The 16298-nt window shown below is 49.3% G+C and overlaps 1 protein-coding gene across 3 annotated transcripts in view; it reads left to right on the top strand.

Annotated features, from left to right (window-relative positions):
- The window catches only part of DIP2A (disco interacting protein 2 homolog A), a 111230-nt gene extending 99344 nt beyond the window's left edge, over positions 1 to 11886 (top strand). For all 3 annotated transcript variants that reach the window (XM_040264507.1, XM_040264516.1, XM_040264496.1), the window contains 8 exons: positions 559 to 727; positions 1087 to 1257; positions 2968 to 3029; positions 3823 to 3880; positions 5945 to 6019; positions 6300 to 6474; positions 6954 to 7077; positions 9700 to 11886. In XM_040264507.1, coding sequence (XP_040120441.1) covers positions 559 to 727; positions 1087 to 1257; positions 2968 to 3029; positions 3823 to 3880; positions 5945 to 6019; positions 6300 to 6474; positions 6954 to 7077; positions 9700 to 9952 — 1087 coding nt within the window. In that variant the 3' untranslated portion in view covers positions 9953 to 11886. The remainder of the gene's footprint in view (positions 1 to 558; positions 728 to 1086; positions 1258 to 2967; positions 3030 to 3822; positions 3881 to 5944; positions 6020 to 6299; positions 6475 to 6953; positions 7078 to 9699) is intronic.
- Positions 11887 to 16298: the final 4412 nt, after the last annotated feature.

The raw sequence follows: 16298 nt of genomic DNA, 5'->3' as shown, positions 1-16298 counted from the left end.
TGGGTGTGCAAGTGAGTGGAGGGTGGGTGTCAGGTGAGGGGAGGGTGGAGGTGAAGGTGAGTGGAGGGTGAGTGTACAGGGGGGTGCACCGTGGGTGTGCAGGCACAGCTCCACCCACTCCTCCTTACCACCTGCTAACTGAATTGCTTCTCTAAAGTCCCACCCCCCACCATCTCTAAGATACGTTGTTAAGGGTCCAGGAAGCAGAGGATACACTTGTGAGTGGCTGGTGTGTGTGAGTGTGCTAGTGGCTGGAGTGTGGGTTGAAATTGAGTTAAAGGGTAGAAGTACATTTTTATTAAATGCACACTCTGTGTTACTGTCAATTCCATCCAGGACAGGGAAGTAGGGACCCATCTTCATGAGTAGAACCTAGCCCTGCCCGCAGCGGGTCTCTCACAGTGACCTTGGGTCCTTGAATGCGGATGGGCGGACCTGCGTCCCACATTTTCCACCAAAACCCTGACTTGACCAGAGCAGGAGGGGCGGACTCTGCCTGGAAGGGCAGATCTTTGAGGGGTGAGGTGTAGTGCTGACCCCTCCCTGTCGCTGTCGCAGCGTCTACTCTGGACACCAGTCGGTGCTGGTACCCCCGCCGGAGCTGGAGACCAACGTGTCCCTGTGGCTATGGGCCGTCAGCCAGTACAAGGCGCGCGTCACCTTCTGCTCCTACTCGGTGATGGAGATGTGTGCCCGGGGCCTGGGTGCGCAGACGGCGGCGCTCAGAGTGAGTGCGGGAGGGCCTGGAGAGACCCCAGGGACAGTTCAGGTGGGAAGAGGGGGCTGGAAACAAAATCCTCGGGGCCCTGCCCCCTGCACACCCACACACACACACATCCACCCCCAACCTGTGGAGCACCTCGCACCGGCCCCTCACTTCTGGGAACAGATGAGGGGTGGGTCCGACCCTGGCTCTGAGCGTACCGAGGGATCTCTGAGGCCTCATGATCCCCAGGGCCTGGGGTTGGAGGGTAGCGGTGGAGGATGCGTATGGGGGCGCAGAGGCACTGAACCCAGGGGGTGGGGCTCCGTGCGGTTTGGCCCTTGCGCGCAGACGCAGGCGTGGCATGCACGCTCCTCCCGCAGATGAAGGGCGTGAACCTGTCGTGTGTGCGCACCTGCATGGTGGTGGCTGAGGAGCGGCCCAGAATCGCGCTCACACAGTCCTTCTCCAAGCTATTTAGAGACCTGGGCCTGCCCGCGCGCGCCGTGAGCACCACGTTCGGCTGCAGGGTCAACGTGGCCATCTGCCTCCAGGTAAGGCGGCAGGGCTCCCTCTGGGCGCCTGTGCACATCCTGCGCTGCCCCGTCCTTTGGTCCCTTCTGGCTCCAGCCTTTTGCATTTTCCAAATATGGCTTTGAGAACTGAGCATTTTCGTTTAAGAGATTCTGTTCTTGATGAACAAAGGCTTATTTGGAAAAAGCACCAGTTGGTTTTGAACAGTGACAATTACCAAGAGGAATTTATAAGCTAGATACAGTATGCAGCTAATATTTTAAAGCAAGATTAAGTTTATTGTTTTGTAAGATATCTGGCAATTAAATGGAAACATTAATGAGTGTGATCATTTATACTGCCCTAAATTCATTCTTGAATCACTGAGGTATTTTACTTTTTGAAAGGAAACAAAGTTTCAGAACAGCTCACTGCAGCAGTGTTCTTCTGCTTCTTCAGGGGACTGGGGCTCTTTTCCAGGTTTCTGGCTGGTATCTCAATCCCACTTCTTTCTAAAAAGCATTGCATGCACCTGCTCCCACATTCAGGGTTGTTGGGAGGAAAGGCCTCAGGAGAACCACAGTCCCAGTCCTGACCAATGCCCGCCGGGCGCAGGGCATGTCTGGACTGGGGAGATCAGCGTCCTGTTGTCCAGGTGTTCCTGTGACATTCTCTCCACAGTATAGATGGCTGACCAGTATAGATGAGTGGCAGGAGGAGGTGGAGGGGTCCCTCAGGAGATCCCTCCTGATGTCGATGGTGCGACTGCACCTCTACTGGTGGCGTGGGGTTGGTGGCTGAAAGCGCAGCCCTTCTGTCCGCTCAGCGTCTGGGAGCCGGGTCCTCCTTCCTGGAAACGTCAGCAGGAGCCTGGCTGTTGCTCTGTGCGCTTCGATGCAGTGATGCATTTTGCTCTCTCTCAGCTCCTTCCTCACGTGCCTATGCTCTCTGTTTGTGTTTCCTGTGGCGTCTCTTCCCTGTCTCGCTCTGCTGGCCTCCTTTGTGTCTGTCAGCCCAACAGGCTGGGAAAGCTGGCTGAGCAGGTATGACCTTGACCTTGACCTCGAGGTGCCTCTGTGCTTCTGTGAGTTCATGTGGCCTCTCGTGGTCTCGCTCCTTTGTAAAAATGAGCTTAAGAGCAGAGTATTTTCAGAAGTATTTAGCATTCACAGTCTGCTGCCTCTGGAGGAAGAGCTGTCTTCATTCCAGGGCAGACGTTGGTGATGTTGTCTGGGATCGCCAGAGATCGGTGTTGGGGCGGAGTGTCTGTGTAGTTTGATGTTCAGTGTCTAACAGAAGGGATGTGCTGTCCTCTGTCAGGGCCAACCTCAGGTGTCAGGTGAGAGGAGCGGAGTGGGAACATCACTGAACATCCTGCTGAGGCCTCGCCCCTGCAGGGGCCTCGCTGTGCTCAGCCCTTAGGAGAATTAGGTCCCAGCAAGCACGGCTCAGGGAAATGCCCCCAAACCCATGGTGGTGTTTTCCAAGGACCATTGGGAATCGAAGCTGTCAGGACTGGAATGTGAGGTTGTTTGCCTTGATCTCTCCCTTCAGTGCTAGGGGAGGTTTCCTGCCATGTCGGCAAGCCTTGCAGGTGTGTGGAGGAAGGCAGACATCTGCTGGGGCAGAGCAGTTGCCTTCCTGCCCCCACCCCCGCCCCCGGCTGGGAGGAGCTGTGCCTATGTGCATGCCACACCCCTGGAAACGATGGACGGGAGGTTTGAGTGGACGTTCCTCTGCTCCCCTTGCAGGGCACGGCCGGCCCAGACCCCACAACTGTCTATGTGGACATGAGGGCACTGCGCCATGACAGGTAACAGCCCCCAGCCCCCTTCAGCCTGGGCCTCCCCTGCTCACTGTGTCCTTCCTTTTTAAACAAGTTACTTCACTTTATTTGTTTATTGGCTGTGCTGGGCTTCACTGCAGTGCTCAGGCTTCTCACTGCAGCAGCTTCTCTAGTCACGAGCACAGGCTCTAGGTGCTTGGGCTCAGTAGTCGTGGCACATGGTCTTAGTTGCCCCTTGACATGTGGGATCTTCCCGAAGCAGGGGTTGAACCCATGGCCCCCTGCATGGGCAGGAGGATTCTTAGCCACTGGACCGCAGGGAAGTCTCACCTTGTCCTCCTTTAATCAGTCATTCCCACAACCAGGGGAGCGACTTTCCAAGTGACCGAGCATATGACACTTGGATTTTTATGGGTAAAAAACAAGAAGACCTGTCTCCAGGCAGGATGTAGGCATCCTGTCAGCAGATGTGTCCTGGCGGCCCCACTGTGTGTGCCTAGAGGCCTGCGTCCCTCCCAACATTAGAGCCAGATCCTGGTTCTGACCCTCACATTCAGCTTGAGGGAAACCGTGGTGGAGCTTCCTGGAGGGTGAGGCCAGCTGGCCAGGGGCTCCTGACCTGAGCGCTGCTGGTTGAGCCAGGCACCTGAAGTCACTGTCCCAAGGTCACAGCAAGGTCACGATCAAAGGCTAAAGGCTTGGCTGTCGTCACAGGACTACCCATCACAGTGCTAATCAATTCTGATTACCTTATGAGTTGCCTTCTTTAGAGACTGTTGTCTGTGTGGTCAATTTTATTGTTTCCCTTGTTCATTTGTAGGGTACGTCTGGTGGAACGGGGCTCTCCGCACAGTCTGCCATTGACTGAGTCCGGAAAGGTAGTGGCATGGGGCTTGGCTTCCAGCTTATGTCCCCTGAGGTCCGGCTGGCCTCACCTCCTTGCATACACGCGCACACACACACACACACACACACACACTCTCACATGGACACACACACACACACTCTCACATGGACACACACACACATACATACACACTTGCACACAGACACACACACAGACACACAGACACACATACATACACACTTGCACATAGACACACACACATACTCACATGCATTCACACAATCACACATGCACAGGCACACATGCTCAGACACACTTACACATACTCACATATAGACACACACATACACATCATACAAACATATGCACACTCACATACACTCACACACCCATATACACACACACATACACACACACACATGCATGCACACACACTCTCACACACTCTCCACACCTTTCTGTCCACATCTGAGCTCCAGCCCAGAGGGAAGACCTCAGATGCAGACCTGCAGAAACTGCACTGCTGGGTCTTGAGGCCCTGGTGCCTTTGCACGGCCTGGAGCAGCCCACTGGGGCCTGGAAGAGCTTCTCCACTGGCTCAGGTGATAGCCAGACAGTATCCCCAGTGGCAGTTCACCATTAAAGCAATCCAGGCCTGGTTCGACCACAGGAGCTGTGTCAGGGGCTTAGGTGGTGGGGCCGTGAGACCACCCAAGGGCACCAAGGGAAAAACTGTGGGCCACCATGAGGGCTCAGCAGGCATAGACCCAGGAGACCAGACATCTTCAGAACCAGGGGAGGTTCGGAGGAAGGAAGAAGGCTCCCAGGAGTGGTCAGGCAGGGTGAAGGGGGAGGGACTTGAGGGGGATGCAGCAGAGTGGAGCCAGCACAGCCCCCAGCCCTGCTCACACACGCTGTGCACGTGCCTGCCTCTCAGGAGGCGGGGCGGCCCAGAGAGGGACAGGGCAGCAGGGGCAGCACTGACGAGCCTGGGAGTGTGGGAGCGCAGCTAGTAGGGGCTGTGCACCCCCCAAGGGCGGCCCCAGCGGAGGAGCAGGCTCCACTGGTGTGAAGGTCCCGGGGCCACAGAGAGGCCAGTGTGGCTGGAGCTTCACGGAGTGGAGGGGAGGAGGGAGAGTGTGGATGTTGGAGGGAGGGGCTGGGGGCTGGAGACGGTCCTGGGCTCTCCCACCCTTCCCTGGGTGCCCAGACGTGTCCTACTGCAGTCTGCGTTGTCCTTTCTATAAACATGGTGGTTTTTCTCAAAGCAGTTCTTAATTCTTTCTGGTACATTTTTGTTTCCTATCACATGTGGCTCTGCACTCAGTTTTGATGGACTTCGCCTCCTGTATGTCTCTGTTAGAATAACTTGGGCCTGATGGACTGGGGTTCTGGAAAGAGCTCTGGGTCCTCGGGGTCCAGGTTGGTAACACGGGGAGAGGTCAGAGGCTCAGCAGCATCCCATGGGCAACAGAGCCCGACCAGCTTTCCATGACCCCTCGCCTCTCCCCCACCTGCTGGAAAGCTCCTCTGTCATCTCCTGTTTTACACCCAGGGAAACTAAGGACATGGAATAGGTATCCAGAAGCAGCCAGGTGGTCAGTCCCAGGTCCATTGGGGCCCCCAGGCCCCGGGTGGGGTTGCTGGACATGAAGCACCCTCCCCAGCCTTCTCCACAGCCTCTGGTGGGCATGGAGCCCCAAGTCTGGGGGCAGGAATGCCTCTTGGTAGCCAGGTTTCCTTCCAGAACTGGAAACTCTGGGGCTGGGTGGGGGCCCAGCCAAGCTGTGTTTGGACTCCCTGGCCTCAAGAGCCCTGACAGGGGCCTTGGGGAAAGATCCCCTCCTCCCCTCTCAACATCCAAAATAGAGTTCATTCTCAGGAGCTGGATGATTTTGCTCAGATTCATAATTTATTTTTATTTATTAAAATCTCTTACTTCTGTTAAAATTCAATCAGATTTAGGTCGGCTTCTGAAGGTGGTCGTGCCCGTGTACGAGTCACGCCCTTTAGATCAGCTTCAAAGGGCACTGTTTTTGCCGCTCTTGCATCAGGAGGGCCACACTCCCTCTGACGAGCATGGTTCTCCTTCCAGATTCTCCCTGGAGTGAAGGTCATCATCGCCCACACGGAGACCAGAGGGCCCCTGGGAGACTCGCACCTGGGGGAGGTGAGGATGGGGACCCCACCTCTCGCTGGCCCCTGGGTGTGCATGCAGGTTGCTCCCAGTTCTTTCTTTGCGATGAACTGTGTACATTGCAGTCCTGCAACTGTCACTCGGGTCCAAGGAGGGGAATGGTTTATTTGAAGGAGAGAATTCTTTGCTCTCTGGGCCTCTGTCGTGACTTAGCTCAAGCCCCTTACCGCTACCCCACTGTGTGCTGCCGTGTCTTGGGACACACGGTGCCTGGCACTTGTGATGACCAACCCCCTTGTGCTCTGGGCCCCAGATCTGGGTGAGCAGCCCCCACAATGCCACCGGGTACTACACAGTCTATGGGGAAGAGGGGCTCCATGCTGACCACTTCAGTGCCCGGCTGAGTTTCGGAGACACCCAGACTGTTTGGGCGAGGACTGGCTTCCTGGGCTTCCTTCGAAGGACAGAGCTCACCGATGCCAGCGGAGGTAAGGGGTCCTATGCACTGCTTACCACCAGACCTGGGGCCACCACAGCCAGGAGCCCATACAGGCAGTGTCTTGGGACCTCCTGCCAACTCACTTCACCCCTTCCTAGGAGCTGGTTTCTTTAGGTGCTCTGATACGGTTTCTCTGAAAGTTGTTCCTTTTCCTTCACTGTTCCTGGATCCTGGCCTCTGCTGAGGGTGTGGGGGTGCTGGGGGAGGCTGTTGGGCCCCCCAGGCAGAGCCATGGGCATGTCTCATCAGCCACGTATCAGGGCCTCCCCATACATTCCCCCACGGTCACGGAGTCCATGGCCACAGCAGGCTGGCCAGGTGCAGTCAGAACTTTGGGAGCCCCTGTAGCTGCTGCCTTGTCTCCGAGATAGTAGAAGTTGTTGTTCTGTACTCTTCACACGTGGGTGCGCACGGCAGGAGGCTTCAGCACAAGAGCCATGCTGAGGTGGTGAACTGTGCCATCTGCAGAGCGACATGATGCGCTGTACGTGGTGGGGTCTCTGGACGAGACGCTGGAGCTGAGGGGCATGCGCTACCACCCCATCGACATTGAGACATCCGTGATCCGTGCGCACAGGAGCATCGCCGAATGGTGAGGGCCCGGGAGACCAGCTGGCAGCTCTTGCGTGGTCGTGCACGTGTGGGCAGCCACCTCCTCTCCAGGAGCAGACCCCAGACACACTCTGCAAATCATGTGCCAGAGACCCCTTGTTTGGGTTTGCTTAGTTTTTCCTCTTCTCTTAATCAGTCTTAAACTGAGAGTCTATCCCCAAATGCACAGGCAAAATGTGAGTGCCCCACAGTCACTCTGAAATGCCTCTGCATTCATATGGATTTCCTAATTTAAATGGTTAAAATGCATGATTTCCTCACTTTGGAGGGAGGTTGCAGTGGGAAAAGTACAGCTTTCAATATCAAATAATGTTCTTCATTCTTGTTGTTATTCAGTTGCTAGGTTGAATCCAACTGTTGTGACCCCATTGACTGCAGCATGCCAGGCTTCTCTGTCCTCCACTATCTCCTAGAGTGTGCTCACACTCATGTCCCTTGAGTCATTGATGTCATCCAACCATCTTGTCCTCTGTAGCCCCTTTCTCCTCCTGCCCTCGTTCTTTCGCAGCATCAGTGTCTTTTTTCATTGAGTGAGCTCTTCACATCAGGTGGCCAAAATACTGCAGTTTCAGCTTCAGCATCAGTCCTTCTAGTTGAAACCAGTTCTGATGTGATGTAGCCTTGGAGTGTAGGCTGTACTTGAGCTCATGGCTCTTGTGAGGAGAAAAATCCCCTCACCGAGCCAGGCAGATAATAGAGACCACTTGAGGCTTCCAGTGAGAAAATAGAGTTTATTGAAAAGTAGCAGAGAAGACTTCCGACATAGACCTCAGAAGTGGGTAGAGATAGTACCCACGTTGTTAACTTGAGCAGAAAATTATATACTTTTCAGTTGGCTGCTAAGAATAGGTAAAAAGAATATCTCAAGATTATAAAAGTTCCACCAGACTCTTTCCCAAGGCCTCCTGAGATAACTTTAGTTCGAGATTAGCCAGAAGGAACGCGTTCCTGTTGAGGAGGAAAGCATGCCTTTAAGTAAGATATTGTTGCTATATAATTATTAACAATGTGCCTGCATGACTGCTAAGGTAAAAAATTCGGACCTCATCCCTGAGGGGTCTTGGACTACTTATCAAACTGGCTGAAGTTAACTATATCACAATGAGTATTCAGGGTTGATTTCCTTTAGGATTGACTGGTTTGATCTCCTTGCTATCTAAGGGACTCTCTAGAGTCTTCTCCAGCACCACAGTTAGAAAGCATCAATTCTTCGGTGCTCAGCCTTCTTTATGGTCCAACTCTCACATCCATACACGACTACTGGAAAAACCATAGCTTTGACGATACAGACCTTTGTTGGCAAAGCAATGTCTCTGCTTTTTAATATGCTGTCTAGGTTTATCATAGCTTTTCTTCCAAGGAGCAAAGTGTCTTTCAGTTTCATGGCTGCTATGATTTTGGAGCCCAAGAAAATACAGTCTGTTACTGTTTCCACTTTTCCCCCTTCCATTTGCCATGAAGTAATGGGACCAGATACCATGATCTTAGTTTTTGAATATTGAGTTTTAAGCCAGCTTCTTCACTCTTCTCCTAACCCTAACCCATCTGGTCCCATCAGTTCATGGCAAATCGGAGGGGAAAAATAGAAGCAATAACAGATGCTGCCTCCTTTGAAGGAAAGCTGACAAAGGTCTGTATAGTCAGAACTATGGTTTTTCCACCTGATGCAAAGAACAACTCATTAGAAAAGACCCTGATGCTGGGAAAGATTAAGGGCAGAAGGAGAAGAGGGTGGCAGAGGATGAGATGGTTAGATGGCATCACCAATTTAATGGACATGAGTTTGAGCAAATGTTGGGAGATAGTGAAGGACAGGGAAGCCTGCTGTACTGCAGTGCAAGGGGTCGTAAATAGTTGGACACAACTTAATGACTGAACAACAAAAACTGCATTCGAATTCTTTGGCTGACTATGAGGACCACTCCATTTCTTCTAAGGGATTCTTGCCCACAGTAGTAGATATGGTGGTCATCTGAATTAAATTCACCCATTCCCCTCCCTTTTAGTTTGCTGATTCCTACGGTGTCAATGTTCACTCTTACTATCTCCTTCTTGACCACTTCCAATTTACCTTGATTCATGGACCTAACATTCCAGGTCTCTATGCAATATTGTTCTTTCATCAGATGTTACTTTCACCACCAGACACATCCACAACTGAGCTTCATTTCCACTTTGGCCCTCTGCTTTATTCTTTCTGGAACTCATAGTAATTGCCCTCTGCTCTTCCCCAGTAGCTCTTCCCCATGTTAGACACCTTCTGACCTGGAGGGACTCATCTTCTGGTGTCATATCTTTTTGCCTTTTCATACTGTCCCTAGGGTTCTCTAGGCAAGAATGCTAAAGAGGATGGGTCCTCCAGTGGACCATTTTTTGGTCAGATTTGTCTTGATTCTTAGAGAGAACTTTAATTAGAATAGATATTCCAATAAAACACACTTAGCCAAACCTTTGAATTGTAACTAACTTGAGCAGAGGATGACATCAGTGAACCTACTTAAGTATGTTCCAGTGGTCTTTGTCTGACATCATTTCCTGGGTGTCCTTGGCCCCTGAAGCCAGCGCCCAGCCCCAGGTGACACCGTTTGCCTTCTCCCTGCAGCGCCGTGTTCACCTGGACCAACCTGCTGGTGGTGGTGGTGGAGCTGGATGGGCTGGAGCAGGACGCGCTGGACCTGGTGGCCCTGGTGACGAACGTGGTGCTGGAGGAGCACCACCTGGTGGTGGGCGTAGTGGTCATCGTGGACCCGGGTGTCATCCCCATCAACTCCCGTGGGGAGAAGCAGCGCATGCACCTGCGCGATGGCTTCCTAGCCGACCAGCTGGACCCCATCTACGTGGCCTACAACATGTGAGCCCGCTCAGCCCCGACCAGCTGGACCCCATCCACGTGGCCTACAACACGTGAGCCCGCTCAGCCCCGACCAGCTGGACTCCCCCTGTGTGGCCTACAACACGTGAGCCCACTTAGCCCTGGCCAGCTGGACCCCACCTGCGTGGCCTACAACACGTGAGCCCACTCAGCCCCAGCCCAAGAGGGGCCTCACGAGCCATTGGAAGGGCTGGGGTGCGTCTGCAGCCCCTGGGGAGAGGATCCCAGGCTCCTGAGCACAGGGCCCCACCCATGTGCTTACATACCCATCTCATTCTAGAAACCACTTCCTGAATTACTCAAAACCTTTTCATCTGGAACATTTACAGAAACATGAATGTCAGTATTGCAACAGATGGTGTGACTGGGAAAGAAGCCTGGTGCAGGCACTGCAGGTGCTGTAGGTGTAGTCCTCTGCTGTATTATGAGTTTGCACTTTTTTTTAGGCTAAAAATACAGTTCTTGATTTAAAAAATTCAACTCTCTATACCATTTCAGATGTCAAGGTCATACTTAGAATTTATGCCAGAAGGAATTTGAGGCCCAGGGACAGCTGCTTCAGTTGTGATTCACAGGGAAGAGCGAAATAAAGAAAGGCTGGTGGGCAAGGCATGATCCTGACCTGGCCCCCTCTTCCCCACCCCCGACCTGCTCTGGGCCCCAGACCAGGCTCATGCGCACACACTTCCTCTCTTAACATAGGTATGCTGGCTGCCTGCCTGTGTCATCTCTAACCCTCGACAGGGTCCATCAGGTGAGCAGCTGTTTCAGAAAGATAAAGGAATGCTGAGTTTTAAACCTCTTTCTGAGTTTCTGACTTCTTGCTATTCAACTGAAGTGCTGGTTTTCATGACCACAGTATAGGATCTTCTCACTCTCCAAAAAGTGTACTGAGTTACTGTTTTTATTCCATATCAGCAGATGTGGACTTACCGGTGGGCTGAGGTTTACACATGCGGTGGTACAGCCCAGGGCCTGGGAGAACTTTGCTGGCCACTGTCGCATCTTGAGTTGTGTGCCTGTAAAATTTGGCCAAATCATGTTCACTTATTTTATTCGAACTTGACTAAACTGAGTGATATAATATTATAGTAAATATAAATCAGAGAACATGAAATCCTTTAGATACTTCTAAGAATTTGAAGTGAAGCTCGAATCTAAGACAGAGTATTTTTGTATCACGAATAAAAATTGTGTTACGAGTTGTCAGGGACTGCGGGTCAGAAAGTTTACGAATCACATGCTTCCTAGAAACAGCCAGGTTTTTCTGGAATTAGCCTGAATCAGTGCCTAACAGTTGTTAATTCTTTACCATTTAAAATTCTCCACCAAAAAGGCCTGGCTGACTGGGCTGACTCTCACGTCTAACTCTCGGCTACAAGTAGCTTGTGCTCAGTAGCTCTTGATGTGCAGTGTGGTATGTAAGAACATACTGAAATTGAACACTCCTTATGTAATTATGTATATAACATGCGTAACTTATTGTTTGATATACAGAGGTTCTAGCAGTGGACTAATGGATATTCCTCATAACAGAATGGCCTGTAGGAGAGGAACCACTCAGCCCTTTATGTTGTCATTTTATAGCAACAGACATTGTAAAATTTTTGTATTGAAAGGTAAGTGGCAGTAAGACATGTCTTGTAAATTAAGATTTTAAGAAGCATTAAAATGTTTTAAAATTACTCTCTGGGAATTCTGTATGTCAGATAAAATTTTTATATCATTATGTTAATAAAAGTTATGGACTATTTGTAATTCTGCCATTTGAAATGTGTGAAAAGGTTTTTAAAATTACCCGAAATAGCAGGTATTTTATTATGCATTTTTCTTTGCTGAATATAGAAGCATTTATGCTGCAGCATAAAATCTACAAAGCACATTACGTATAAAGAATAAAATTTAAATCTCCCATAATCCCACCTCTCGTTTAATGACAGTGTGTTAGTATTAGATATAAATTCTTTCCAGGTTTAATTATTTTCTTTAAAAACACTTTTACAAAATTAGGTCAGTCATATACTTTTATAATCAGCTTTTGTACTTAATAAATTAGACTTTTAATCTGTTTCATATATTCTTCATGTTTTAACAACTGTCACACAGCAGGTGGGGGCAGCTTGTCCTCACAGGCTCTGTCAGCATCCTCAGCCCCGCTACCATGAGCCTCCTCACAGGAGCACATTCATATGCACGGCCTGCCTGGGGCTCAGCTCTGCTGGGGTGAAGCTTGGGCACTCCATCCTCAGAAGGACACAGGGCAGAGTGGAGAGGCTATTCCTGGAAACCTGAGAGCACTGGCAATAAAAAATGAGTCCCTGTCAGTCAAATAAGTATCCTGTCTGGTGGTGCTGTATATGTGTTCATGTGTTTGTGGTCATTTTACTTTCTCATTTGATGTGTTTTACTTGGTAGTTCTTATGGTGCGCAAGGAATTTTTTTTTTTTTTTTTAATTGATTGGTAGGAGCCAGTTTATGTTAAGGATCAGAACCTCTGTATAATCCATACTTTTCCTACTGGGCCATTTGTATCTTGATTCTCTGTTTTTGTTTTTAATTGAAGGATAATTGCTTTACAATATTGCGTTCTGCTTGTTTTTTAAATGTACTGATTATTTTATACAAACTAAGGTTACTTGTGCTTAATTTCAGATTATGAATATAGCTGACTTGTTTCAGAGAGATTGTCCCGGGATGGTCAGCTCAACTCTGCAGGGAACGACTCACCTCCTGTGTTTGCCTCTTCTTGCCAGAGTCAGACCCTCTCGCCAGGGCCTCTTCCCTGAGAGCAAGTGTTGTTGCGAATCATGCACGTGCTACTTGCTGGTGCAGAAAGAAGAGAGGAGCATTCTCTTTCTACCTGAGACCATGCGGCATAAGTTTTAGGTCTTGAGTTAAAGAAGAAACACTTTCTCTAAATTGGATGCAGTAACAGTGTAATAACACTGTGTATAGCATTTTTCCTCTTTTCTCTGATACTTATTTGGCTTCCCAGGTGGCACTAGTGGTAAAGAACATGCCTGCCAGTGCAGGAGCCATAAGAGAAGTGGGTTTGATCCCTGGGTCAGGAAGATCTCCTGAAGTAGGAAATGGCAGCCCACTCCAGTATGCTTGCCTGGAAGATCCTATGGATAGAGGAGCCTGGCTGGCTACAGTCCATAGGGTCCCACAGAGTTGGACACAACTGAAACTACTTAGCACTCTTGATACTCAATTTCAGTAATGAAGAATTCTTTTAAAAGGTAACTATATGAAAAACTTCAAAAACTCTTTATGTTCAAGAACAGTCATCTTTAAACTGTCTGAGCAGGTAGCTGGACCACCCTCCCCACATGGGAAGTCTGGGAGCCTGCAGCTTCACCCAGGTGAGCTCAGTCCCTTCCTCACCTCGATTCCCCACCCCCACTCCCCCACCCAACTTCCCTACGTCCAGCGGTGCCCTTCAGGTTCAGTGTGAGAACCATTCCACATGAGTCATGAGACGTTTGGAAGTATTTGCCAGGGCCATATGAGGCAAGAAACTGAGGCATTAACCCTTAGTTTTAAGTGCCAGCTAAGTGAGGGCAACTTACTCCTCAGGCTCTCATGTCTACTAAAGAGCCACATGTCATGAGTGTTCATTGCATTTGCCACAAGACAAAAGTTGAAAAAGGGCCACAAGGGGCCAGATGAAGCTTTGGGGAGGAGGGAGCACAGGTGTATTGCTACCTATTGCCACTCCAGCAGCAGAGAGCTGGACCTCCAGGTGTGCACCCAGGTGCTGCAGTGACTCCCAGGGGAGCAGAGGATAAAGGCCATCTGGAGGCTGTTGTGCTGCAATCGAGTGGGACATAAGTTCAAACACAGTGGTTAGCATTTGCTTTACATTAGAAGGTAAAGAAAGAACATCAACTTCTGGCATGATGAGACGAGAAGCTCTGTGGACATGCTAGCCAGCAAAATGGGTGAAAATTTAATTTTAAGCTTTTGGAAATGGTCGTTAAGAGCATATACAACAAATGAAGAAACAGCTAAATGTGACAGTTGAGTAATAAAAACAAGTCTTTTTAAATATAAATTTATTTAATTGGGGATTTTACAATATCGTATTGGTTTTGCCATACATTGACATGAATCTGCCATGGGTGTACATGTGTTCCCCATAGTTTTGGAAGTTTTGGCCACAGCAGTCAGAGCAGAAAAATAAAAAGGGATCCAAATTGGAAAAGAAGAAATAAAACTCTCACTGTTTGCAGATGACATGATCCCCTACATAGAAAACCCTAAAGACTCCACCAGAAAATTACTAGAGCTAGTCAATGAATATAGAAAGTTACAGGATATGAAATCAACACACACAAATCCCTTGCATTCCTATACAGTAATAATGAGAAAATAGAGAAATTAAGGAAACAATTCCATTCACCATTGCAACAAAAAGAATAAAATACTTAGGAATGTATCTACCTAAAGAAATATAAAAGACCTATATATAGAAAACTATAAAACACTGGTGAAAGAAAGAGGACACTAATAGACGGAGAAATATACTGTGTTCATGGATTGGAAGAATCAATATAGTGAAAATGAGTATACTACCCAGGGCAATCTATAGATTCAGTGCAGTCTCTATCAAGCTACCAATGGTATTTTTCACAGAGCTAGAACAAATAATTTTACAATTTATATGGAAATACAAAAAAAAAAAAAAGAAACAAAACCTCAAGTAGCCAAAGCAATCTTGAGAAAGAAGAATGGAACTGGAGGAATCAACCTGTCTGACTTCAGGCTCTACTACAAAGCCACAGTCATCAAGACAGTATGGTACTGGCACAAAGACAGAAATATAGATCAATGGAACAAAATAGAAAGCCCAGAGATAAATCCACGCACCTATGGACACCTTATCTTTGACAAGTCTGTTGTTTGAACCAAGAATGTTCATTCCTCCCAACCTCTCAGCTGAGCCAAGCAGAAAATCTACTGCAGACATGTAGAGCCAGGGACACAGGTTTCTGTCCCACTGGTTATCTGTTGGTACAGATATGTTCTGGGTGAGAGCAGATGAAAGATAACATGCTCTGTTCTTCTCTAGTGGATGGAGTTTTCACCTTGAGCAAATGATTCTAACTATACAGGATGCCGGGTGCTCTTCCAGCTAGTGAGATGGGAGGGACATAGTGCTTCTAACTATACAGGGCCCTTCCAACTCGTGAGATGGGAACAAAGGGCCTCCAAGTATACAGGGTCCTAGGTGCCCTTCCAGCTCATGATGTGGGAGGGACATAGTGCTTCTAACTATACAGGGCCCAGGTGCCCTTCCAACTCCTGAGATGGGGACAAAGGGCCTCCAAGTATACAAGGTCCTGGGTGCCCTTCAGCTCATGAGATGGGAGGGACATAGTGCTTTTAACTACACAGGGTCCCAGGTGCCCTCCCAGTTCATGAGATGGGGAAGAGACAACTGGCAAGACCTCAGGCTAATGACCCCCGCTCCACTGAACATTTAGCTCCTGAAGCTGGGGAGTCACCCAGATAGACGGGAGCCAAAACCCTGGGCCCAAAACCTTGCTCAGAGATCTTCCTGCTGGGAGAAGCAAGGTGTAAAACAGGTAACTCCTCACCTCTTGTAAATGCGCAGACTTTCTTTGCATGGAGGAGGTCAGTCAGAAGGGCACTCTTGAAAGCAGTACAAGTGTGGTGAAAGGCAGTTTGGAGGAGGTTCATAGAGTCAATGAAGACACAGACTGAATTACAGGTCAACTAGTTTGCAGGAGAATCAGAGGAGGAGTCAGCCAGGAAGAGCCCTCCTGAGAACAAACTTCAAACTCTGACCTTGAGAACGCTCTCTTCTGTAAATCCTAAATTAGGTCATTAGGCGATAGAGCAGTTTATGCCCCTAGAGCATTGCTGACAACAGTACAGCAATCAGCTGGGAATGGATGGACCTTCAGTGTCGAGTGTGGTCAGGGAAAGAGATTGGAGATCGCTGCAATACCACTGTCATTTCAGGATGACTTCAAGAAGCAACAGTTATAATTGGACATGGAAAAACAAACTGGTTCCAAACTGGAAAGGAGTACGTCAAGGCAGTATATTGTCACTCTGCTTATTTTGCTTATTTGCAGAGTACATCATGCGAAATGCTGGGCTGGATGAAGCACATGCTGGAATCAAGACTGCCAGAAGAAATATCAATAACCTCAGATATGCAGATGACACCACCCTTATGGCAGAAAGTGAAGAGGAACTAAAGAGCCTCTTGATGAAAGTGAAAAATGCAAAAGCTGGCCTAAAATTCAACATTCAAAAAACTAAGATCATGACATCCAGTCCCATCACTTCATGGC

The sequence above is a fragment of the Oryx dammah genome, unplaced genomic scaffold, assembly GCF_014754425.2.
Source record: "Oryx dammah isolate SB20612 unplaced genomic scaffold, SCBI_Odam_1.1 HiC_scaffold_2, whole genome shotgun sequence".
NCBI classification, from domain to species: domain Eukaryota; kingdom Metazoa; phylum Chordata; class Mammalia; order Artiodactyla; family Bovidae; genus Oryx; species Oryx dammah.
Note: the sequence above shows the minus strand (reverse complement) of the source record. Positions and strands in the feature narration are given on the sequence as shown.